This window comes from Misgurnus anguillicaudatus, chromosome 12 (assembly GCF_027580225.2).
Source record: "Misgurnus anguillicaudatus chromosome 12, ASM2758022v2, whole genome shotgun sequence".
Classification (NCBI taxonomy): Eukaryota; Metazoa; Chordata; class Actinopteri; order Cypriniformes; family Cobitidae; genus Misgurnus; species Misgurnus anguillicaudatus.
Genome location: NC_073348.2, coordinates 33,866,965 through 33,894,712, shown reverse-complemented (window position 1 = coordinate 33,894,712; position 27,748 = coordinate 33,866,965). Strand labels below are relative to the sequence as shown.

Genomic DNA, 27,748 nt, shown 5'->3' with positions numbered 1-27,748 from the left:
CCTTAGAATATGCTCAGATGATGACACGTTTGTCCTGCAGTGGCTACCATAGATTCTCTATGAGTTTCGAAAGGGAGGGGTGAGCTGTCGACTGAGCCATTTGGTACACGAAAATATAACCGTGCCAAACATATTAATTTCTTTCAATAGAAAACTACAACTTTATTGAAAAAACGATTTAATATTGATGAAAAAGCTGCCAACAAGAGCCCAGAATAGATGTGAACTCCTTCAAAATAGTTTCAAATGCATCCTAGGTAGAGATCTTAACTCTTTCCCCGCCATTATCACGTCAATTAAAAGAAAACGCTTCCCTGCCAATGATGAATTTTTACGGCTATATTTCCGCTTTTATCCACTAGGAGGAGCTCTTACCCAACTTATAAAACACTAAAGCATCCACTGATCCGAAAACAGTAAAAACTCCATGTATGTTTTGATCATCACTCTGTATCTGATCTCTAACAAAAGTCCTTTACAAAAATGCAATTATCTCAGCTTTTTGTTCAAAATTTGCCATTTTTGAAGAAACCGACACATATTTTAGAGGTGATAAAAGAGAACAAATGAAGATAGGATGAAATGTTTTTTTCATTTGATATATTGTTCGTTTACATATTTAAAGGTGCAGTGTGTAAATTTTAGCGGCATCTAGTGGTGAGGTTGTGAATTGCAACCAGCGGCTCAGCCCACTGCCCAACCCTCGCTTTTAAAACGCACAAAGAAGCTACGATAGCCACCACCGGACAAACATCTGAGACAACTTAGTAAAAAAGTTTGTCCGTTAAGGGCTTCTGTAGAAACATGGTGGCACAAAATGGCGATCTCCGTGTAAGGGGACCCTCTGTGTATGTAGATAAAAACGTCTCATTCTAAGGTTATAAAAACATAACGGTTTATTATAAAAAGGTCTTTATACACCCCTGATAATATAGTTTTGTATATTATTTTGCATTTCTTTTATGAGATCATCCTAAAAATTACACACTGCACCTTTAAAGAAAAAAATTAGTCAATTAAACCTTTGTAAAAATAATAAAAAATGCTAGCACTGGCTGGCAACTTTTTTTAAAAAATGCTGGTTGGGAAAGCGTTAAAAGGCTTCTTGATAAAATGCAAATTATTTGGAAATTCTTAATAAAATTGATTTTATTTGAATGCTTTTTGTCGCAACACAATTCCTAAAGTTAGATTTGTGTTACTCCAAAGCTTTGATGAGTTTATTTTATTCTGTAATGTGGAAAACAATACAAATAAAGAGTAAAGTAAGCGTTTCCAAACTTGCAAACTTAAAAAAGCACTGAAAAATTATTCATTCAACTTACTAAATTTTTTTAAGGTAAGTGGTTGCAAGTATTTTTTTTCTATTTTTTGTTTGTTTGTTTAAATGTAACTTAAATAAATTGATTGCAACCACTTACCTTAAAAAAAACTGTAAATTGAATGAACCATTTTTAGGCTACCAATAAAGGTACAGTCAGTGTGATCTAACATATTAAAACCCATCCCAAACAAGTTTTTCTGGAAAAAAAATCTATAGAGAATATGCGAAACTATCTTGGTGAAGTGAAAAGCCACCGAAAGAAACACTCACTGAAAAGTGGCTTCACTTACAGACACATTATTCTGTTAGGATGTGCGTAATAATAATGTGTGGGGATCTGCTCAAGGCAATGAAAGGTCAGTAATGAGTACTTGCGGCAAACACAAAATATTAATGCGGAGAGTGATGATATCGTCAACTAAAAAGAGGAACACAACACAGAGAAAAAGTGAATGCGGGTAGATCCCAAAATTTAATTGGAAGCAAATGAATACAAGGCCATCAGGGCCAGAGTTTCGATCATTTAGCCAAAGAAACACTGAAAATATAAATTTATTCAATTTTGGAAATAGATGTTGTGACTATAAAGGTCTACTGTTGCTTGCAAACATCTGGGGAGAAAATATATATAAAATTTTACAAATAGAAAACAAAAGTATAGATGATAATAAATCTGAGTGGTTGTACGGGTTGAGTAGAGAGAGTTATGAATTCATTTCTGTGATTGCCTTCAGCAGAGCTGCATTAGAGGATCAGAGGTCATCTCAGACAGAGAAATGAAACCTCACCCACAAAATTCAATATAATTAAAACCTTTTTCAGAGTCACAGGGCCATAGACATTTTGAAACTATCTAAAATGTCTCCCCTAGGCAGTGGATTTCACCAGCATTAACATTAAATCTGCAATTTTTTTCTGGAAGAGACTGACAGAAAAAAATTATATTTATTCAATCAATTAAACTAAAGAGCCGTTTTCAAACATCTGTTTCATTTAAATGCTTAAATTTAAAACTGATCAACACTAAAGACATATTCAAGAAACAGATCAGAACAAACAATTCTGTCACTCTTTACTAACCCACGTGTCATTTAAAACGCATTATTTCTGCTGTGTTAAACAGAGTAGTATCAGTGAATTATGATTTGAATTTTAGTTTGTTCCTCACATAAAACATTTATGGTACTTTTACGGTACATTTATAGTGACATTGTTGTCATTTTTAGCTTAATGGTCACTGGTCACTCCATGGTGCGTGACCACTGAGATATTACTACTGCAATACTTTAAAATGTATTTGAAATATAATTTTTAAATACAGCATATATTAATTATGGTGTAACAAATGTCCACCATTCCCTAAAACAGTGGTTCTCAAACTGGGGTACGGGGCCCCCCGGGGGGGCCGCGAGATGGTGCCAGGGGGGCCCCAGTTTTATGACATTTTTATAAAATACATTAATTTATCATGAATTCTGTGAAATTAAACCTAAAAAAATAAGGCAGCACTACTTTGTATAATTTAATGTTTTGTTTTTTAATTAAAATGTGAAGTTTACGAACTGTTTTTGTCATAAATTTTCTTTGGGGGGGCCGCGAAGGAATGCACCGTACACAAAGGGGGCCGCATGCTAAAAAAAGTTTGAGAACCACTGCCCTAAAACATCATTTATGTCTACGTAATGTATTCATACATTACAGGGAAAAGCTTTGTTTACTTAAAATATTTACCAAAAAGCGATTACCCTACAAAGACACGCAAGCAAACATACAAGGGTGTTTGTTGAAGTGTGTGAAATAAGAGGCTTTAAACAAAAATCCTTCTAATCTGGAGCAAGATGTTAATTCATCCACTTCTAGCGTAACACTCCTTCCCCTGATACACACACAGAGGAGAAACAAGGACATAACTCTCTGTCTTTTAAAAGGACAGCCGGTGGGTAGAAGTCGTCTCGGGAGATGCTGTGAGTTTATGTACCGACGTACGTGACCGATCAAACCATAAAGGTAGAAACGACTTTTCTGCACAGTCAGCACTCACACACATGCGCACACACAGTCTGAGAAACTCACACGGAGCCCAATTAGATTTCAGAAGTTCAGACAGCCAGTCTTTAGATGACACTATAAAGAACATAACTAACTTGCAAAGCTTTGCAAAATGGTAACTTTGATAGGACACGGCTAACGGGTTAAAGGAATGTTCTTGGTTTAATAATACAATCTCTATTAACATCATCAGTTACTGTATAGGCTGATTATTATTGGCCTTTTTATAAGGTATAATACAAATGTCAATGTGTGCCCAGAATGCATCTGTGAAGTTTCAGCTCAAAAGATAATTTATTATATTATGTCCAAAATGCCCCTATTTGGGTGCGAGCAAAAACATGCCGTTTAAAAGGTGCAGTGTGTACATTTTAGTAGCATCTAGTGGTGAGGTTGCGAATTGCAACCAACGGCTCAGTCCACTGCTCACCCCTCGCTTCTAAAACGAATAGAGAAGCTACAGTAGCCGCCACCGGAAAAACATGTTATCGTTGGAGACAAGTAAGTAAAAAAAGTTTGTCCATTAAGAGCTTTTGTAGAAACATGGCGGCACAAAATGGCGACTTCCACGTAAGGAGACCCTATGTATATGTAGATAAAAACGTCTCATTCTAAGGTAATAAAAACATAACTTCATTATAAAAAGATCTTTATACACCCCTGATAATATAGTTTTGTATATTATTTTGCATTTCTGTCAAGAAATCCTTCTAAAAATTACACACTGTACCTTTAATGTCTGTACCTTTAAATGTAAGTGAGCTACAGCTCCTCATTCCCATACAAGGAAGACAGTGAGCGCTTTCAGTTAAAATAGATCTATAGACAATAATATCTCACTATTTGTGGACAACGTACAACTTGCTGAGAGCGGAAACTGTAATGCAGGGCTGTAAGTAGGCGGGGCTTTATCAATGTGACCTCACATTGCTAAGAAAATCAAAACGGCATGTCTAATAAGACTGCTTTGGTTAAATGAGAATTAAAAAACAAGGAGCATGTGGATTTTGTTCATCGTAGGGTGGTTGTGTTCACACACTGCCAACACACATTATGTTCAAACACCTAGTAAAAGTGGATTTTGCATAATAGGACAATCCACTTTTTTTGAAAATATGCTCATTTTCCAGCTCCCTTAAACATTTGATTTGTACCTTTTTGGAAACTATTCAGCTGATCTCCGGGTCTGGCGCTACCACTTTTAGCATAGCTTAGCATAATCCATTGAATCTGATTAGACCATTAGCATCGCACTAAAAAAATAGCGCTGACATTACGCTAAAGGTGAAAATAGTCCCCTCTGTAACTTTCAATGGCAGGGGACTATTTTCGGGCAGTGCATAATATTATTGCGCCTCCTGCAGCCATGTGTTACAGCAGCAAAGACCTTGATTATAACTTTTAATTTTCTGTCGGTCTTAGTAAACGATGTAACTACAGAAGAGTCAAGTTTTAAATAGGAAAAAATCTAAACTCTTTGGTTATTTTTTAGCGCAATGCTAATGGTCTAATCTGATTCAATGGATTGTGCTAAGCTATGCTAAATGTGGTAGCGCCAGACCCGGAGATCAGCTGAATGGATTCCAAAACGGTAAAAATCAAATGTTTAACTCTAGGGGAGCTGGAAAATGAGCATATTTTCAAAAAAAAAATTGGAGTGTCCCTTTAAGGTGGATTAAAAGAATTCATTACACCAGACTGAACAAAAGGCAGATCATCAAAACTGAGCAGTGTAGAGAAAGAATATTGCATTTCATAATATAACTAAAACACAAAATATGAATCACTTGTCTTCAAAAGACCATCAGAAGCTGGGGAAAATATGACACCTGAATTTCATTGCTCTTTGGATTGGAGAGCAGCTGTCAGTCACAAGCTGAATTTTAAAGACTGTGATGATCAACCTGTCAAATCCTCTAAAAACATTTGGGCCAAAGAGCTGCGGCCGTTTATTGTGTGTGATTCCTGCTGTGGCCCATTTAAGGATCAGTACTGAGTTCATAAACTTTTTTTTTTTCAGAAATAAACAAATATCACCCAAATACCTGTATGAACAGGGCTGACTTCTGCAGCTTTAGGAATCCAAGAGATCTGGGGCCCTCCTTAAAATGTCAAAGATCTGAAAGGGGCGAACTATCTCAAGTATGTCCAGAAATCTCACTCAAACAGCAAGGAGATTTAAGTCAGCCCGTCTACCCCTGGGTGCAACAGCTGAAATGTTATCCAATCAAAGCCAGTCCCTTTACTGGAGCCTCTGAAAGCCATGAAAGCCCACTGAGATATTTATAGCTATTCTGACCCAAAACCTTTGTGAGCTGCCTACAGAGGGAACATTTTAAGGCATTTAAAACCACTTAGGTCTGTTTCAAAACACAAGCATCTTCATTATGCTGCCTACTAAGATACCTCATTTGGAAACCAATCCCACAGAGCACTGCTACGAGCCAAAAATAAATCCAAAGATTGTGGAAGAGAGAAATCTTTACCATAACACTAAAAGCAGATTAAAATGGCTATTTTACCCAAAATTACGCCTAGCAGAGCATTGCGTTGTCTGCCTCGCGTCACCCTTTATTGAGCCAGTTGTATTAATCGTACGACAAAGCTCCAAATCATTCACTCCTTATGAGTTCACATTCCAGTAATGATGCCGCAATAGGAGACAGCTGCTTCTGTAGGCAGATAACCAAGTTTTGGAGCACATCTACTGTCTTCATCAATGTTTCAACAAGATAACCGACTCTCTGGAGCAGTTCCTGCATGCTCAACATGTTTTCAGCGGAAATATGAAATAATTAACAAGCTTTTACTGTCTTTCTTTGCTTTTCACCTTCCTTTGGCTAATGCCTTACCAGTTCCTTTCCACTATGATTTTTCTTCTGCCTGCAGGCACAGATGAAACAATTTCGCTATAGCCCATCAATAAAACCCTACAGTCTACTGTTCCTAAATCTCTAAAGCACTGGTGTACAAATATTAAGAATAATGCAAGTAATCAGATGGGTTTTATTGGCGAGAAAGCAACAAAAATCCTATAAATTGTGTTAAAATAGCAGCATTTCAATCCAAAAACTGTAAACCGTGGCCATTTACAACACGTTTAAATTTATGCATCTGGCAGACACTTATTCAAAGCGACTTACTTGCGTGCAAGGTACACATTTTATTAGTATTGTAATTCCCTGGAAACACATGACAGACTGATCAGTAACATAAAACTGAACATAAAAAGCACATAATAATGAAAATAAAAAACTAAGAGACACACAAGCTTGTTGAATTTGTAGGCAAATGTACCACACACACACAGAAAAGTCACGCAATGTAAAGTTATGAAAATGTGTGCTTGTGACTAAAGGGCCATTCACATTATAACTATAACATTAAAGAGAATATCGCAGTTCACATCACAACTATAACGAAACAATATTGTTGGGATCTGTTTTTTTTTCTCCACATGATGAACGATAAACCGTTGACAGCCAATCAAATCAATTTGAACTTTAAGTGCACACTAGGGTGGTCCTTATTTTTCAACTTTTTAAAGTTCATGCTCTCACCGCACCAATATGTTTGAATAAATAAATTTAAAAAATTTCAATTTTTTTTCAATATTAATTAATATTTAGAGGTTGCTCAAGACCTTTGAAGTTTAACACATTGGCGTATTAAAGCAATAAGCCCCAAAAAGCAGTGGGTTACCCGTGCATTTTATAACAGCTAAGGGGCGTTGTTAGGCACCCCCTTAGCTGTTATAAAATGCACTGTAACCCCACTGCTTCACGGGACTTATTGCTTTTATAAAACGGTTACTTCATATACATAGCAGGATTTCATCAAATAAAACACAAATAAGTTGTAATTATATTACCGGTAGTACAAATATTAGTCTTCCGCCAAACAAAGTAGTTCCTCAAAATCAAGTGTGGCTGCAACAGAGCGCAGTTTACAACCAACACAGACGCAGCAAAGATACAATGAAAATATGATTTCAGACTGTGGTGTTTATTTTATAAATCAACATTCATCTAATTTAATTTAAACATTAACATTTATATCGTGCAACTGTTGAAGTGATGATCAAATATGCTGGAAGCATAACTCTTTCCCCGTAAGCATTTTTTTTTTAAGTTGACACCCAGTTTTAGTTTAATGCCTTACAGAAAAATTCTCTTCTTTAAATAAACATCAAATATCAAATGAAAGAACAAATCATCCGCTTTCAAACAACAACAAAAAAAAGTTTCATCCTACTTTAATTTGTTCTCTTATCAGTTATCACCTCTCAAATTTTACGCTAAAAGCGGAGATAATTCCATTTTTGTGAAGAACTTTTGTAAGAGATCAGATTCAGAGCAATCAAAACTTACATGTCACGCTAAATCCACCACAACGCTGTTGTGTTGAGTGAATGCGTCAGTGGGTAAGATTGCCATCTAGTGGATAATAGCGGAAATATCCATTTAAGACAAAAACAACTCAGAGAACGTTTTCTCTTTATTGACGAAATGACTTAACAATATTTATTGACATTTATCTGGAAATCGCTATAATTGTGCAAATGTAGAAAAATTAAAAAATGATTAAAGACTGGTGTTTATTTTTTTTATAAATCAGTATGTAGCAACATTGGCGCAGTGATACTTCTGTAAAGCGGTCTGAACCATGGGGTTACCGGGGTATTTTATCACGGCTTAGAGCGCATTTCAACCAATCAGAATGAAGAACCAGAACGAGCCGTTTTATAATATGTGATACTTTGTGCTAGCATGAATAATTGTTTATATACTGGACTTATAGCAATGGAGTTATTTGACCATGCTCCATGCAATTAAAAATCCTGTTTTAGTTGTGATATATCTTTCAAAGCAAAAAAGCTTCAATGTGAATGAAGCACAATAGACAATATACACTGAGTCAACGGCTGAAGCAACACGAAGCAAGTCCGCTATATGGTTACTCGGATCAGAAGAGACTGAAATAACTGGAACAAAGTTACCCTCCAAGAAGCAAGTTTTATGTGTGTTGTGCGTTTTAAAATGGTACAGTTATTGCAAAAATATGTAAGGCAATGAGCAACCTCTAGATATTGTAGGAACAATTCCAAATTTTGCACAGTGTGTTTTTATTGATATATTTGATATGAACATTTAGGGGGTGAGAGTTGAACATTTAAAAAAAAATTCCCTACCACATTGACTACGCCAAAAGGTAAGATATTAGATTATACAAACTACTAAATTCATTGTTAAGAGTTACCGACTGTGTAAATGCAACAACAACAGCATATTTACATATTCAGTGACATCATGTAACCAACTGCAAAAGTTTTTGCAGTTGCAAGAAATATGCAATGTTAGATAATGCCATTAAGAAGTGATTTGTGCAAGTGCTGCACGCGTGAGCGAATTAGCATCAATTTATCGTTATCATCCGGTGATGTGGACGCTAATATTGCTATATAGTTAACGTTGTAGTTATCGTTATAATGTGAATGGCCCTTAAGGCTTCTAAATCAAACCTTTCAGGTCCCAGAATCTAGCAGAGCTCTGACACAATAACATAAGCAAACTTCACAAACAACGCTATTATAATGACCTCATTGACTTTTGTTTATTTACTTTATAGAACTAGACGAGACACATAAATCTTTAAAAGGTGAAACACGACTGAGTTTCTAAGTCATTTTTGTAGCGGTGAACATCTGCTAATGGTCATTATATCCAGTTGGCTTAAGTTATTAAGCATTCATGTCACTAAAAGAACTAAAACGGCACACAGACAGCCGTCTGCTGTATTTTCTTTTTTACTGGCCTGCTATTTACAAAATCCGTATACATGAAACATCTGCCATGATATTACAAAACACATTTCCTGTGTCTGACCCTGGCATCTTTTATCCTTCCAAAAAACGTTTCTCTTTCCTTTGAGAGGAAGAACACACGCACCCTGAGGTGGCTGCTCTCTCTCTCTCTCTCTCTCTCTCTCTCTCTCTCTCTCGTCTCTGGAGGGAGTCGCTGTCAGCGGAGGCCAGCTGTGTCTCTGTGTGATGTTCAGAGCTGCACTTGAGTGAACTCTCTAGTACACACTTCTATGTGTTCTGTTTCTTGTCTAAGCACACACCTGAGTGAAGAACATCAGTCTATACTCAATTTTTTCCCCTTATCTCTGTTCTGACTCTCAATTTCTCCCCATCACATTAAGCCAAGGAAACCAAACCAAAGAGCACATACCAAAAGAACTGAGCTAGAATATAGGGTACAGTTTATATAACAGAAACAAGACTGTGATGGATAGAAGTCGATATTGTGCACTGCTGCACATTTTGTTGTTAATGTTTGTGTGTAAGGCACCAAAGGTTTGCAATATAGTAAAAAACAACACTTTAGGGCGGGTATGTATAGTTGTGTCTCAATTCAAAGGCTGGATCCTTCGAAGGTCATGTCCTTCAGAGGTGAGGACTCGTTCTTTGAAGGTCACAGCCTCTGAAGTCCATGAAGAGAACCGAAATGAGACTGTCTAGCCTACAGAGGCTGCACAGTTGTCACCTGCTATATGCGCCACCACGGCTGTCACCGGGACACAGAAGAAACAGTTCTGATTATGAAACCAAATAAATGTGTAAGTAAATATAGAACGTTTCATCGGGCGCACGTGCGGTGATGCGATAAGCATCTGGTCCGAACTTTACTTCAGGTTTCTGTTTGTTTAATGGTCTGACTAGTTGCTGAAACCGAACTCTTAAACCAATACCTCGTCGAAAATAACAAATGTTTTGGGTTCCTATGTAATCTACATGTAGTTTATTTTGCTTTTTATATAAATAAACTACTTCAAAAGGACTTTGTTGTTATTTTTTTTTCGCAGAGTTTACCGAAAATTACGTGATGACCACGAAAGCCACGTTTATGTTGTAACTGCTGAAACCGTCTATATATGTAACCAGAAAAAATACAGATTTTAGTTTTTAAAATAATATGACACGTTGATATAGATTTGACTATAACCACCAGAAAATCAATCAGAAATATACAAGTAAAACGCAACATACACAGAATAACATGTTAATAAAAAACATTTTATAATACTAAAATACAATGACAATTTTTCATAAATTGTAAACTTTTATTTTACGAAGGATTTAAATATTTATTTTAAAATATTCAGCTGTTACAGGTGCGCAAAAAATCTTGGGATAGCCTAGGCTGTAAAAGATCTGGAGGAAGATGGACGCATTCTAAGGCTGCATTTTAAGCATCCTTTGAATCGAGACCGCCTTACTAGCCTACAGTCACGCTGCTGTGACAAAAGTCTTATGCTACGTACACAACAAACACAAAGCATTGCGTTCCTCGCTCTAGAGAATACTCGCAGGATTTAACTTTGTGTCATGGAAATTTTCGCAGCAATCGCTAGGGCTGTAATTAAATTGAGACGGACCCAGACCCGACTTACCATTTCAAAAATAGACCCAGAATCGTATGGGTTCCAGGTCCTCCGTAAAGACCTTTAATGCATTTAACGGGAACGCACAACAAACTCATCGGGAGAGACACAACGTGCTAACACGCAAAATGTCCAAAACGTTTTGATTCTCTTAGCAATGTGAGGTCACATTTTGCTATTATCTATTACAGACAATAACAAATAGGTTTCGCCCTTTGTTGGATTTAAAGCAGTAACGTCTACCCACCACCTCTTTGGAAAAGTAAAATAATTAAATATATATAGATTATGAGGTAAACCAATCAATTTTTTTTCTTTTAAATCGCAATAGTAGTTTCGTGAATCAATTTTTTTCTCCCACCCCTAGCAATCACACCAACCAATTTGCATCATTCGCATCCCCCGCATGAGTTCCCATCTATTGACGTCTTTGCATTGACAATGTATGTAATCTACTCACTCAAAACGTTGAATTTGCGTTTGGTGTGTCCCCCCTAAAACTGTGATATAACAAATTTGTATAACAACATAAACATAGTGTCCTCGTAACATAAACATTGTGTCCCAAATGGCTTAAAAACACAAAATGGTCACTTTTTATAAATTAAAAAATTGCAAAAGTTTTTTGTGAGAGCAGTTGCATCCCTTCGAGGCCCACCCAGAGAAAATTCATTACATAAAATAAATCTCAAACTTGAATTAACAAAATATTTGTTTAGCACTTTTCACACTGGAATTTTTCTGAGGTTTAATTACACATAATTTACTATAAATTAATGTTTTTTTAAATGTTGTATAGCTGGGCCCCCCGCACCATCTAACGGCCCTCAGTTTGAGAACCACTGGGTTAGGGGAAGGTGACAGTATATACATTTTGTACAGTATAATGGTCATTATGTCTATCTATGGTCGCCATAAACCACATATACAAGTGTGTGTCTGTTTCTGTGCGAGAGATGTGTGAAAATGGTCTTTGTAAAAATCACACCCGTTTCCTTTTCTCAGTTCTTAACCAACCGCCACAACTACCGAAACACACATTCACACAAATTTAGGAACAAACACAACACACCCAGACATATAAAAGCACATAAACCACATTCATCTTTAACAAGAGCTTGGCGCTCTCACACGCGCACAGACTCAAACGCGCAAACACACAATTGATGACATTTCGACTCACTAAGACATTCCAAACATGTCCAATCCAGACATTTGAATGGCCTGACCGCCGTCTCTCTCTCTCTATCTCTCTCTTCACGTCTGTCTGTCTCTCTCTCTCGGCAGATGAGTCTAAGGGATTGGCTTCCTGTCTGCAGGAGTCTTGGTGCTCCACAGACACATGGAGATAATGGCAGGGTGCTGCAGACGGGCAGTTTATTTAATAAACATACAAATCCACCTGACAAACAGACATGCGGCCTTAGAGAGAGAAAGAGAGAGACAGACAACGAGTGCTAAAACAGAAGAGAGAGAGGCTCTGATTTCAGATGACACGCTCAATCAAGCTGATTTGTTTGTGCTCTTAAAATCTTCTACGAGACACTAAAAAGAACAGAGGTGAGGAGCTAAACAAGCTTCATCTCATATAATCAAGTCAATCAAGTCCTGCTCAGTCTCCATGATTGCGACTGGCGTGGTGAAGATTTACTCTCCCTTTTCGTATATAATGAAGGTTATAACCTGTTATATATATTAGGTAATAACAGAAGTAGGGCTGAATGTTCAACACTGATAATTGTGGCATCAATATCACTATTAAATGCTTAACTCCGCCTTTATATAGCACTTTATAAAATACATACTGTTAAGAGTCAAATTCACCAATAGAGGTCGGTTTTACACAATTACACAATAACAATACGCCTTATTTAGTACGCGGCGGCCATGTTGATTTCAAACCGAGGCCTTGAAGGATAGACGTCCACAGCGTGCACTTTAAACTTATTGGTCATTCAGCCATCAAAACATAGAAAATACATAGTTTAACAAATTTTCACAGAACAAAAGAACCTCAGAAAACATGGATTGTTAAAGGATTAGTCCATTTTCTTAAAAAAAAAATCCTGATAATTTACTCACCACCATGTCATCCAAAATGTTGATGTCTTTCTTTGTTCAGTCGAGAAGAAATTATGATTTTTGAGGAAAGCCTTCCAGGATTTTTCTCATTTTAATGGACTTTAATGGACCCCAACACGTTATAGTATTAATGCAGTTTAAAATTGCAGTTTCAACATAGCTTCAAAGGACTCTAAACAATCCCAAACTAGGCATAAGGGTCTTATCTAGCGAAACATTTTTGGCAAGAAAAATTAAAAATATGCACTAAAACCACAACTTCTCATCTATCTCCGGTCCTGTGACGCACCAGCGGAACCTCACGTAATATGTCATCACATCAAAAGGTCACGGATGACGTATGCGAAACTACGCCCCAGTGTTTACAAGTGTGGAGAAAGAGGACCGTTCCGACGTTGTTGTATGTCAACCGATTCTAATTAATGTCTTTGTGTCAGTTTATTGTTTAAAATGGTCCGCAAATGTGCGTTTCATATATGTAACACGTGACCTTTCCACGTCATTACGCGTTACAGACGAGAAGTTGTGGTTTAAAAGTACACATTTTTTATTTTTCTTGTCAAAAATGACAATCATTTCGCTAGATAAGACCCTTATGCCTTGTTTGAGATCGTTTAGACTCCTTTAAAACTGCAATTTTAAACTGCATTAAAACTGTTAAGTGTTGGGGTCCATTAAAGTCCATTAAAATGAAAAAATCCTGGAATGTTTTCCTCAAAAAAAACATAATTTCTTCTCGACTGAACAAAGAAAGACATCAACATTTTAGATGACATGGTGGTGAGTAAACTATCTGGATGTTTTTTTAAGAAAATTGACTAATCCTTTAAAAATAGAAGAGAATGGCGCATTGTACATAATATCTGTTTTGCATATTAGCCTGTTGGCTAATCACTAATTTCTCATGTTGTAAGCATGTTTATTTTTCTTAAAAACACTAATATAGTGCAACAATACAATATTTTATACATCTCCAGTTTATATTTAACATAAGAGTTTATCCCATGTTTTTTTTTTTAAATAGTGGATTTACAAATCCTTGGGAAATTTGGGATAATGCAAGTGTACAAAAGCAGTACATGTATCAAACTGCAAGTGGTTTTTGGATATTTTATTACAAACATCTTACATATTGTGGCTTTAATAATAAAGGTACCTTTAAGAGAAACGCTTTGGCTGTGTTGTTGGTTATAACAGTACGTTTTGTAGTAGCAATGTGTAAATGTCAGACACTAAAGGCAAAACCAATTCAACCCGGCCTTAAATGACACTCAATCCATTCTCAATATACCTGGTCTCAGCAAACGTGTTATTTATGTCATCCACTGTACATGGTGCTAAATGGTTGGATAAAAATACAATCTACATTGTAAAGTCTGCGGATTTCAACATCACTGAAAACCGCTGCATTGTTGATACAGGAAACTGTTGCTTTTTTGCAATCTTCAGACACCTGCATCCTCGCTTCCAACACTGCACTGAAACGAACACATCCGGAGGAGACGTGGGCCTATGTGTGTCTGTGTGTGTCTGTGTAATCATAAAATGCTCGTACTGGCACGGCAGCCTTAGGAAGATGTTTAGGTCTTACCTTTCCGAACTGTTCAAAATACTGTTTCACATCTTCAACAACTGTGCTCGCCGATAATCCACCCACAAATATCTTCTTTGTTCTTGTGACCATCTGGTAAACAAAAGAGAGACAAACATGAGCAAACCAAAAATCATTAGACTTTATCAAAGACCTTTGTAAGATTAAAAAAATCTGTAAAGTAATGAACAAAAGTGATGTCGAGCTTTGAACAGCTCAAATATTTTATCAAAGATGCATTATTGTTTATTTCTTTCTTAACTCCAAGTATTCAGGGTCACATTCATGGTTAGAACTGGTCAATCTACGAATAAGCTAATCCATATAATTTAATCCACACAAGGGCAAGGACAATTTGGCAAACCTGCATGTTATGGGACTGTGGGAGTAATTTAAGATGCATTAAAAATGTTGTATGCGTGCTGCATTGGTGTGTTTGGAGTATACTTGGATTTAAAAAGTATTTTAAGGAGACACCTCAGGACAAGGACTACATAATATTAGAGAATCAACTAATTTTAATAACAGATAAAATTGTAGTCAAAGTATTCCTTATTCCCTGTGAGCTTTTTGTTTCTCTGTGCATTTTTTGCATATTCAAATTAAACTCAGATTCCCTCATACACAACACTCTAAATAATGCCGGGTTATTTATTAGGGCTGGGCCAATACGACTTTTTCATGTCTGATACCACAAACTTGAGTATGGGTCAATACCGATCCCGATCCAATACCATCCCTATCACTCCTTTAATCAATAAAGCTGCAAATAACACATTTGTTAGCCATAAAAATGTTGAGTAAATGTGTGAAGTAAACCGTAACTTAAGTATGATAAACATGAAAAAGTACCTTCGGACAGATCTCATCTATTGCTTATGTTTAGCTACGGTTTCTACTTGCCGCACTTTACAGCATGTTTCTTATGTCACGCTTTTACGGCATGTTGCTCAGTAAGTTTTTTGCCATATAATTTTGTCTAATAAATACCTTAAAGGTTTAATGTTTTGTCCATTTTGTACCATACATCTGATCTCATATTTCGATGGTATAACCTTACCTAAGGAGGCATTAAAAGCAAATATTGTACAGTAAATCTCCCCCCAGATCATTTTTTGTTACGACTGTACATAATGAAAAACTTTATGAACAACTAATGAAGATTAAAGATCAAGGTTTATTTATATTTAAACAACCCAACAGGTTGGGTTCCTTCTTTTTGACCCAACACTGGGATGAAAATAACCCAGTATTTTTTGCAATATAATTTTGTCCAATAAATACATTAAAAGTTTAGTGTTTTGTCCATTTTGTATCATACATCTCATATTTTGATGGTATAACCTAGGGATGCACCGATATGGAAATTTTGGCTGATACCGATAACCGGTAACTCTTTAAATTTGGGGGCCGATAACCAGTGTTGGGCAAGTTACTGAAAATTAGTAATTAGTTACAGTTACTAGTTGCTTCTTTTAAAAGTAACTGAATTACTCTACCAGTTACTGTATATCAAAAGTAATTAGTTACTTAGAAAAGTAACTTTTAAGTTACTTTTATGTCTGCTTTTTAAATGTAAATATGAACAGTTCTGAACAGTCAAACAGTAAAATGATATGGATGGGCTATTTTACACGTAAGACTCTTAATATATCACATACTGTAGGAGCCTATTTTGCTTTAGATTCAACCTTTGAATATTTTTGTTAGAAATTATCTTAAAATCTAAACTTAGTTTATTTATGTATATCATTTAGACCATTTAGACAAATATTCTGCATGTTTACAAAAATATATGATGTGTTAAAATTGTGTAGTGTCTCTTTAAAAATTTGGAGACAATTGTGTCAACATGTCATATTTTCTAAAAAAAATTATAATTTTTCTGATTTCATATTTATTTTAATAAGTTAGAAACGTCTCCGCTGTGTCCTGCTGACAGGCACGATGCGCGTGCAGCAAATGAGGCAAATTATGGGTCCTCCGAAGGTTAGACCGTCTCATTTCAGTTCTCTTCGCGAACTTCTGAGCGCCTTGAAAGGTGCAGCCCTTGAATTGGAACACAGCTTGTGAACGCGTTACTCCCATCACTGCCGATAACCGATATCTATTATAGGCCGATAAATATTCATATTATTTTCACAATGAAAAACTCGCAGACCGCAGACATCTTGTCTTTGCGCTAGACTAGCATACTCTTCTTAAGCCCGCAACACGTGTCATCTTCGTGCTATGTCACAGAAAGCACCAATCAAAACTCCACATGGCCAGCAATGAGCAAGTGAAGTGGTTCAACAAACCAAAATAATCCATCATTTATCGGCTTTCATTTATCGGCCTAATTTTGCTATCAGACCGATAACCGATAATATTAAAAATAAGCAGTTATCGGCCGATAACGATATGTTGGACGATATATCGTGCGTCCCTAGTATAACCTTACCTAAGGGGCATTAAAAGCAAATACTGTACAATAAATCTCCCCCCAGATCATTTTTTGTTACGACTGTACATAATGAAAAACTTTATGAACAACTCATGAAGATTAAAGATCAAGGTTTATTTATATTTATACAACCCAACAGGTTGGGTTCCTTCTTTTTGACCCAACACTGGGATGAAAATAACCCGGTATTTTTTGCAATATAATTTTGTCCAATAAATACATTAAAAGTTTAGTGTTTTGTCCATTTTGTATCATACATCTCATATTTTGATGGTATAACCTAGGGATGCACCGATATGGAAATTTTGGCCGATACCGATAACTCTTTAAATTTGGGGGCCGATAACCGATATCTAGGCCGATAAATATTCATATTATTTTCACAATGAAAAACTCGCAGACCGCGGACATCTTGTCTTTGCGCTAGACTAGCATACTCTTCTTAAGCCCGCAACATGTGTCATCTTCGTGCGATGTCACAGAAAGCACCAATCAAAACTCCACATGGCCAGCAATGAGCAAGTGAAGTGGTTCAACAAACCAAAATAATCCATCATTTATCGGCTTTCATTTATTGGCCTAATTTTGCTATCAGACCGATAACCGATAATATTAAAAATAACCAGTTATCGGCCGATAACGATATGTCTGCCGATATATCGTGCGTCCCTAGTATAACCTTACCTAAGGGGCATTAAAAGCAAATACTGTACAAATAAATCTCCCCAGACATCATTTTTTGTTACGATTATACAAGAGAAAAACTTTAAGAAAAACAATAAAGTTTAAAAAAAAAAGTTTATATTTATTTATATTTATACAACCCAACAGGTTGGGTTCCTCCTTTTTGACCGAACGCTGGGATGAAAATAACCCAGTTTTTTTTGCCATATAATTTTGTCTAATAAATACCTTAAAAGTTTAGTGTTTTGTCCATTTTGTACCATACATCTCATATTTTGATTGTATAACTTTACCTAAGGGGCATTGAAAGCAAATATTTTTCAAATAAATCTCCCCAGACATCATTTTATGTTACGACTGTACATAATGAAAAACTTTATGATAAAGATCAAGGTTTATATATATACTCCTGTTATTGCTCAAGTGACACTGCTTAAATGCATTATTTAGTTCATGTTTTTATGCCATTTATTTGGGTTGGCACACAATCCTATAGCAGCAGACACTCCTGCGTATGTGTTTTGTATCCTCTCTCATAATTGCGCAGAATGAGTAACATCACGGTCATGTTGAGGTCATTGCGTCTGACCTCAGCTTGACACGTTTTGCTTTGAAGATCTACTTCCTCTCCAAACAAACTCTTAATGAAAGCTTTAAAGGAAGTGCAGTAATGATTCCAGTCAAAACAGATGTACTTCCCCAAGAGTTCGCTGCTAATAATCCTGTTACAAATCACTTTCCCTTACACCAAACACACACAGCACCATTAGCGCGGTCTTCCACTCCATTGAACCCCTGACATGTTTACTTCTGCTCTGACACACGTCCAAGACGCTTTCACCTCCGCTTGCACTTAAAAACAATAACGCAGCCAAAAAATCTTCCTTTTCCACTGAAAACACAATTAAGAGACACGGAGAGGAAGGAGGGGGTGCATTAAGACCTCAATTAATTTCCAAGCCAAGTAAATAAGAAAGATTACTACAGCGTGCACGGAGCAAAGCAAACCATCAGAAACAAATAGAAATTGTATTGTTTTTGCACCTTGCATAAATATGTATGTGTGTATTAATAAGGCTACTAATGCTTTAACCATTCTAATAAAGCTATGTGAAGACAGATAAATAAATCCAAGATGCCATTCACACCACAGCTCAATACGATTCTCTTTTTCTGTATGATTAATCATGTCATGAGTTCAAATTGTTTTGCTAGAAAAATAGTAATCGTGTACACTTGGGTATCAAAATGATATGCGTGTAAGAACACAGAAAAACAGGAATATATAAAGACAAACATAGAAAATCATAAATCGTTGTCCTCTGAATATGCAATAACCACGCCCACCAGACAACACACCAATCAACAGTGAAATTTACTCACAGGAGAGTGAAATACAGAGCCTGATCTATCTGTCTGGTCTATTTGCATTGCAGACAGTATATGTGGCGCTCACTTAGGATGCAAATCCTGCCAATCAGAGCCCAAAATGAAAGCGCATCCACCTTGCAAGCCAACAGGTTTTCTGGGGTTATCAAGGTCGTGTCCAACCCCCTCATTCTGCCTGGATGTTCACCGGCACCCTGTTTTTATCAGCAAAGATCTGGCTGATGGAAACAGCAGCAGGCCATGTTCCTGGCCTACCAGCGGTCGTTTCATCTGTGTCCGTGACACCTCGGCTCTCCGCGAGAGGCGTTTCCCTGCCCGACGTTGTTGCTGCTCTGTCCACAGACGCTTAAGTTTTTAGCCGACTCTTTATGCTGTGTGACAGGCTTGCCCACAGGGCTGATGGGATTTCTACAAGCACTGCAACAACGCAATTACTTTCTCTCCTGCTTTCTCCATGGTGACAACCCGACATGACTGCCTCAATCCAATGTGGAAAAAACACACCGTTCGTAGAAAAAGAGAAAGACAGCTCTGTTGAAAGGAGTAAAGTAAGCTTGCATATTTTGTGTGTGTAGTAATAATAGGAAGAGAAAATGCATAAAAAACACACAGAGATATGAGCACATGTCTGCCATATTGGTTCATGTGACTGCAGAATTGAGGAGCGACAGAGCTTGGCATGGGACAGGATTTAATGGGTGCGGGTGGGTGCAGGCGGCAGACACTTATGTGTGTGGGTTGCAGGGTCATACAATGAATTGAGGGATATCTAAATATAAAATACATTAGATAAAACAATTTACATTGTTTACCGTAAGGCCAATGATAAAGGATTAGTCCATTTTCTTAAAACAAATCCAGATAATTTACTCACCACCATGTCATCCAAAATGTTGATGTCTTTCTTTGTTCAGTCGAGAAGAAATTATGTTTTTTGAGAAAAACATTCCCGGATTTTTCTCATTTTAATGGACTTTAATGGACCCCAACACTTGACAGTTTTGATGCAGTTTGAAATTGCAGTTTCAAGGGGCTCTAAACGATCCCAAACTAGGCATAAGGGTCTTATCTAGCGAAACGATTGTCATTTTTCGCAAGAAAAATAAAAAATATGCACTTTTAAACCACTTCTTCTTCCTCCAGTCCTAAGACTCGCCAGCGCGACCTCACATAATACCGCATCACGTTAAGAGGTCACGGATGATGTATCGAAACTACGCCCCAGTGTTTACAAGTGTGGAGAAAGAGGACCGATCCGACGTTGTTGTCCGAATGGAATGTCGAATGATACCAATTAAAGGGACACAAGGCAGCATTTTTATGTTAATAAATCATCTTCGTAAGTCGCTATATGGTTAAATGACTCATTACATGACGAATGAAGACTCTCTCGCCCGCCCCTACCGTCTGTAGGAAGAATACCCCACTTGCAAGTTCGCTGTATCCGACCCGGTGTCCTTCAGTCTCGTATAGTCTCAGATATAGAACGCATTTACTCCCAGACACTAGGGGGAGCTAGTAGAGAAATAATACTCAGACTTGCCTTGTGTCCCTTTAATATTTTTGTGTCAGTTTATTGTTTAAAATGGTCCACAAATGTGCGTTTCATATATGTAACACGTGACCTTCCCACGTCATTACGCAATTATGTGAGGTCGTGCTGGCAGCCAAGGAAGACGAGAAATTGTGGTTTAAAAGTGCATAATTGTTTCGCTAGATAAGACCCTCATGCCTCAGAGATCATTTAGAATCCTTTGAAACTGCAATTTTTAACTGCATTAAAACTGTGAAGTTTTGGGGTCCATTAAAGTTTATTAAAATGAGAAAAATCCTGAAATGTTTTCCTTAAAAAACATAATTTCTTCTCGACTTAACAAAGAAAGACATCAACATTTTGGATGACGTGATGGTGAGTAAATTATTTGGATTTTTTTTTTTAAATGGACTAATCCTTTAAACCCACATTTTGTGGGTGAGAGCGGGACTAAACGTAATGTTGCGGGCGGTAACGAGACAAGATTGTGATTTTTGTGGGAGCATTTGGCATTAAAAGCAACTAAAAATAAGTATTTATTACTTTTAAAATGCTGAAATACTTCTAAAAATTTAAAAGGGACATATCATGAAAATCTGACTTTTTCCATGTTTAAGTGCTATAATTGGGTCCACAGTGCTTCTATCAACCTAGAGAATGTAAAAAAGATCAACCCAGTAACTTAGTTTTGGGAAACCATTCTCTGCAAGTTGTGCAAAAATAGGTAATTGAAATTTGGTTCCTCTTGTGATGTCAGAAGAGGATAATACTGCCCCTTAATCTGCACTATCCAACCACGGCACTGCCTTTTAGTGCAGAGATCAACTCATTAGCATTTAAAAGGACACATCCAAAAATTGCACATTTTTGCTCACACCTAAAAAGTGTCAATTTTAACATGTTGTAATAAATTATCTTAATATTACTTATTAAGGGTGTCACGATTTTGATTTTAAATCAACAGGAGACACCACAAGAGCTGCTCTTTACATGGGAAACAAAAAAACAGCAAGCACCTCCCGCATATTTTTCCACTGGCAGCACAACTAACATGGCAGGGCATCTCCGGGTTCATGGTCAGATATTATATTCCATAAAAGTCTAGTCTAAAAATGACATAGCATTTTTTGTGCTTTAAAAAAAGTAAAAATCGAGAATCTAATCAAATTGTGACCTTAGAATTAAAAAAAATTTAATCGAATCGAGGATTTGGAGAATCGTGACACCCCTAGAACATATGTACTCTGAGGACATCAAAGATTTATTTGAAATCTTAACAAGTCTTGTGAAATGTCCCCTTTAAGTATTCAACAAAACTAAACTTCTTAAATCACAACACATTGGCTCCACTGAATGTCTGCAAATCAGAATCAAGCACTCAACAGTGCTAGTAAAAATGAATTAAAATTACAGTTACAGTCTCTACCAGCAGAGGCTTATAAAGTCATGCTAACCATTTCAACTTCATGACCACATGATCACAACAGGACCTTTCCATGCCGAACAGCAGAACTGTTTTTCTCTCTGGGACGTACAGAATGAGGTTTGCAGTATTATGAGATTTTCTTTCATTATTTGTGCAGAATCTGCTTCTGTCACTTATTTAAATGAGATCTGAGTTATGAAGATGTATTCCCAGCTCAGCTCAAAAAGACACGAACACAAACAAAGGGCTCCAGGGAAGAACCTGAAAAACTGAGGAGACGCGTAAGTTTCCCACCGATCCGCGCACACACCTGCTGCCGCTTTACAGCAGTAACACTAAAAGAGATGCCAACAGCATGAGAGAGAGATCACAGTTAGAGAGTTTCCTAGAAGGACAAGGTCTGCCTCTCTTCGTCTATCTCTGCAGCAGGGAGCGTGTTTGAGAATATGAGATCTGTTATGGGGTCACAGGTCTTCTCTCAAGGACACGTTCACTCTTTGAAGTCTGAATAGAACCGAATTGAACATAAGGGAATAAAATCGTATCTACTTGGCACATGATCGGAGCCAAAAGATGATGTTAGGTGATACCTTAGGTGATACGCAACATTAGCAAAAGTATAGCATTGTTTTAAACGGATCTCATTTTTCTTGCTTTCTTAACATACGTACATTGACATTACATGACAAAAAAAACGTATTTAGTCTATTAAGTCAATACATGTCGCAGGAATAAGCCAATCTGTAAATATCATCTAATATGAGGATGGAGCTCAAATTGAAAAAATAATCATTTCTACGGTAAGAGAACAATCATGGTGGCTATCATTCCAAACAAAGTGCTTAAAAAACAGCTTTGGTCAAACAAAGTTAAAAATGAAAAAGGTCAAAATGTTTGCCCATACAATACAATTCATAAAACTTCAGTAGGAAGAACCTTTCTGCATACTTCCCTACAAATGTAGTAATTTAGTTTTTGGTCGAAAATTAGTTATTGATGGGAAATTTTGTTGTTTTTCAAGAAAATAACTATGAAGGAGAAGAAACGAACAACTAAAAGTCACTAAAAAGTCTCAACTTAAAAGGTATTATTTTTTTTCAGTTCCACAGTCTGTTTAGACGCTATTATCAGCCACACAGACAAAATGACACAACACCTACTCGGTCGGGTCAAAACGGTTAACCATGTGTCCTAACTACATGTGATGTGATACTGCGACATGCATTAAAAGTAGTGCTGTGATGGATTGCAGTTGATCTGTACGGACTGGCATGCAATTTGCGGATTAATACGCAAATTAAAATAGGGAACGTGTTGCACGTGTTTCAAAGGTTTGCAAATGTTAACATTCAAGTGATTTTAAACAATTTAAACGCATAAAGGTGGTAAAGTGAGCAGTTTTCTGTACGCACAGAAACCGGGAGCGGTCCAGTTCCAATTTAGAGGTGATCAACCCCATGTCCATCAAATATCAGAACTCTTGATGTGTAAAGCTTAGAGAGAGTTGCGCTGCTATGTCTCATACTGTAGTCGATTAAAATATATTTGGTAAATAGAGCACTGAAAAACAACGTTAACGTTTTTTGTGAAGCGACTGTTTATGCTGCGCCGTTTGCAATTTGCCCTCCGTTTAAGTGCACTCAAAAGTGCATACACAGAGAGACGCATTTCAAAAAACAAGCAAATTCCTGATAAGGGCACATACAAACAAAATGGTCTCCACAGAATTCTTTTTCTAATAAAAACATTTGTTTATGTCTTAAGTTTATGTATAGATTAGGTAGAAACCAGTCCGTGCTTATCTTAAAGAGACAGTAACCTCAATTAAGTCTGTTTTATTAATGTTAATCAAACAGTCCAAGACAAAATTCTCAACGTGATGCGTGCGAGTTTGGATTATATTTTAGAAACTGTTTCTATTTCTACGACGTCATGGTTGACATCTCCGCCTACAAAGATATCTAATTCAAAGAATTGGTCAAAGAACTGTTCTGATTGGCTGTGTTTTGTAATTGATTGCGTCGCGGCACCCCCTTTATGCGCTCAGTATGGACAGACAAGTCTATTGCTGGAATCATGTAGTTACAATCCATTGGACATGTTACGCATCGAGAGCAATTTGGCACGGCGATATAAACGCAGCTGAAGTCTTTTCTGAGAACAGGTCACTTTAGAAATGGTCACGCCGCCAGATGCCCGTCAGCAAGTGAGAGCTGCTCAACAAAATGGAACTGAATCATGACCTCATGCATCTCTGAAGAGGAGCGAGAGCATTCAGAAGAACAACACATTCTGGAAAGCCACTCGATTACAAACACAAACTCTTAATTCCTGCAAGAACAAGAGACTCACACACACTCTTATCCTCCATGGCCTCTGATTTAGTGAATGACAGTATTTGTGGACAGTTGATTACAGTTGTCTGACTTTGGCTTCATCCCTTAAACAAGGCCACTTGAGCCAAAGGGATCCGTCCAAGTCGAGACCTCTTTCCTGTGAGCCTTTCTTCATCACAGCTCTCAATCAGAGTACTTTCCAGCCTTCTGTTCGGTTTAAAAGAGCAGTGATTAGACTGTGGCCGTAGCCATCAGCCATCCACGGCAGCGCTTACTTTCCCATTGGTGATTACAGGGTGAGACGTCCACCTGCCCCAGACACCAGATCGGTAAACTCACGGGAACCTTTAAAACAGCCGAGGCATCTCACACTTTCGTTCAGCCAACAGTTAATAGCGGTGTCAGTGTACTGGAGCCAAAAGACACTTCCTCCATTTGATTTTTTTTATAAAACATGCCTATGTGCCCTGGCGTGTTACTTCAACTATTTTATCCAAATTGTTTTTATAAATGAACAGAATAGGTGTACACAAAAACATTCACAAAATTCACTCTTTCAGATTAAGAGAAAGATGTCCCATAGTTGTGAGTCACGAAAACACACACACCCAGAGCAAGGGGCAGCTATCCTTGCAGTGCTCGGGGAGCAATAGGGGACAGGTGCCTTGCTCAAGGGCACCTCAGTCGCAACCTGCCGGCCATGAGAATTGAGCCAGCAACTCTCGGGTTACAAGCCTAACTGTCTAACCATTGCCCCAGCGTCTTGCTAAATAAATATTCATTGGAAATGTGAAATGCCTATTATCTCATCTATATCTCAATTGTTTAACCTAGACAGAAATAAGTTTAAATAAAGTCTCTTCCTGCTGTATTTAAGAAAAGACAAGAAAAAGCTGCTTTAAGATTCATTAAAATGAAATGTAAAATCAAGAGATCACATCATCTAACCTCTCCACATTAATGCTAGGGCTGTTACAATGATTAAATAATCATCTCATCGCGATTGTTTGACCTCAACGCAATGATTTTCAATCACCGCAATGATTGCACATCTCTTTAAAAAACACAAGGGGGAGCTGCAAGCGCATGTATAAACAAAACAGTATCAGATTACTTTTAAATGTGTGTTATGTGTATTCATATTTACTGCCAGATAAACCTTGCAAAAGATTTAATTTAAATAATCACAACAATGTGCAAAAATTATTGCATGAACAAACAAAAAATGTATGAGAATTAAATGTCAAAGCAAAAAACAGACAATTAATCGTCATAACCGTCAAAGCCATAAAACAGGCAATTAATCGTAATAATCGTCACAATTTATTAGACAATTAACTAATTTCATAATCGTGACAGCTCTAATTAATGCTATAGGCATTTACCTTTTCTATACAGTATAACAACAAAATCACAATCTTTAGTTCTGTCTATGCATAATCACTGCAATTTTCCTGTAGGTTATTCTGTTTACTCTTAGCTGTCCTTTAATAAACTGAACCAATCAGAGCTTTCCTGCACATAAATTTAATCTTAATTACCAATTACAACACCATTAGTGCTAAGTAATGAGAGAGGCAGAGATGCCGGAAGTCAAATGCATGACTGACAGGGAAAATCACTCAAGATCTTTTACCTCTGAACTTACATTACCTTAAAAAAACACGCCAAGATGTATGCTTACACTCATCCATCAACACATAGCCTACCTGATTCACGGTGATCGAAACTTTGAAGTCATGTAGTAAATATTATTTTATATTATACGTACATTTGGTGTACTGTTGTTATAATGAAATTTCCCATCACAAAAAAAAGGTTAAAGGATCAGTTGTGCACCTGACACATCATTTGGTCCCAAGTTGTTGCGTTACAGCTATAAAGTTTCTTTTATAAAAGTTTTCTTTCTTTAAAAATATGAAGCTGCGCAGCAAGAACATTTCATAACACCAAAAATCACTTTATTGCACATTGGCTTACAATTATGATTTCCAAACTGATAATCAAGATGCTTACAGAAGGACCTGCAGGCAACATAAAACAAACAAATGACTTAACTGATGACAGAATCTTATGGGACTGGGCAGAAGGGACGGAGACCCAAACTATCTGCAATGTTTCTAATGGCTTGAACACAGTACTTCTGACATCTGCATCTATTCCCAGCGTTGATTGTAGATTAATGTTATTCACTGTTTACTTCTGCGCTTCTGAAGATTGACAAAAATATCTGGAGTCAAAAACTATATAAGCAAAAGTTCACGTTATGTAAATCTATCTCACGAATACTGACATTATTAGGAATTATGAAGGAAAAATTTGCTTATGGCAAAACCCAGCAGCATTTCTCAAAACTATTTAGAAATATTTATTTTAGGATTATAAATTGCCTGCCCTCGGCTGAATTTAGGTAATTTGTGCTTAGGAGTTGTAACAGTTTAACAAAAATGAATACGACTGTAATATTGCAGCCTCTCTCTCTCTTTATCTGTCTATCTGCAATCACCTTCCCGCTGAGTCACCATACACCACAGCTGGAGAAGAAACAGACAGAGAGTAAGAAAAAAAAGAGAGAGAGAGAGAGAGAGAGAGAGAGTGTAAAGCGAGTTGGCACATTTAGTTCTCTCCCCTCCTGACGCTGGTCTCACAGATGACTGGGCAGCAAGCTGGCACTGCCATCCTGCGGCTCTGCCCTGCGTCTTGCAGAGCACCTTCATGGCTGCTGGGTTCAGACCGGTTCTCTGCTGCACCGCAACAGTCCTGTAACCTCATCACTGTGCCCTTTTAAACAGGGGCCAATGAGCAGAGACACAGACCCACCGAACCTGCCAGATTGGATCATGACAACTCAAGCGATGAATCGCAAGACATCGGATCTACATGAGCAGTGTGAGTTCAGAGAAATGCCCAAACATGTAAGCACATGTCCAGTGCTCACCATGATAGCACTCAAAATGTACTGATACCATTGTCATCATGTTTTATAAGGTTATATGACATATGCTAATAAAATCCAGTTTGGCAGTGTTCGAGATTTCAATCATTCCCCATTAAAGAACATGAGAGCTGTATTTGCATGACTGGAAATAGCTGCCCGAAGGCATTATCAAGATGGCTCCTGAGTTGCTCCAATATGCACCCAGGTCGTGTGGGTGGTTAAAAATAAAAAAATATAGTCTAACATGTTGGTATAGTGTTTGGGTGTGGAGGGTCCGGACCCCTCTTGGTGACAAGTTCCAGAGGGCGCGCCCCCCGACCGGTTCCCCAAAGGCAGGCTTCCCCAAAGGGAGGCCAGGGCACCTGCCCGAGGTTCCCCCCTTTGAGAACTAATGTGAATTGCAAGACACATTGATCACTGACACTTCAAATGCACAGTGTCCGATCGATGGGGGTCTGATCGACGGGAAAGCGACCATCGAACGGGCATGGCCCCGGGTCACT

The 27,748-nt window shown here is 37.4% G+C and overlaps 1 protein-coding gene across 8 annotated transcripts in view; it reads right to left on the bottom strand.

The window, feature by feature from the left end:
- The window catches only part of msi2a (musashi RNA-binding protein 2a), a 219,068-nt gene that overhangs the window by 140,355 nt on the left and 50,965 nt on the right, over positions 1–27,748 (bottom strand). For all 8 annotated transcript variants that reach the window (XM_055207921.2, XM_055207927.2, XM_055207920.2 and 5 more), the window contains exon 6: positions 14,493–14,585. In XM_055207921.2, the coding sequence (XP_055063896.1) occupies positions 14,493–14,585 (93 nt within the window). The remainder of the gene's footprint in view (positions 1–14,492; positions 14,586–27,748) is intronic.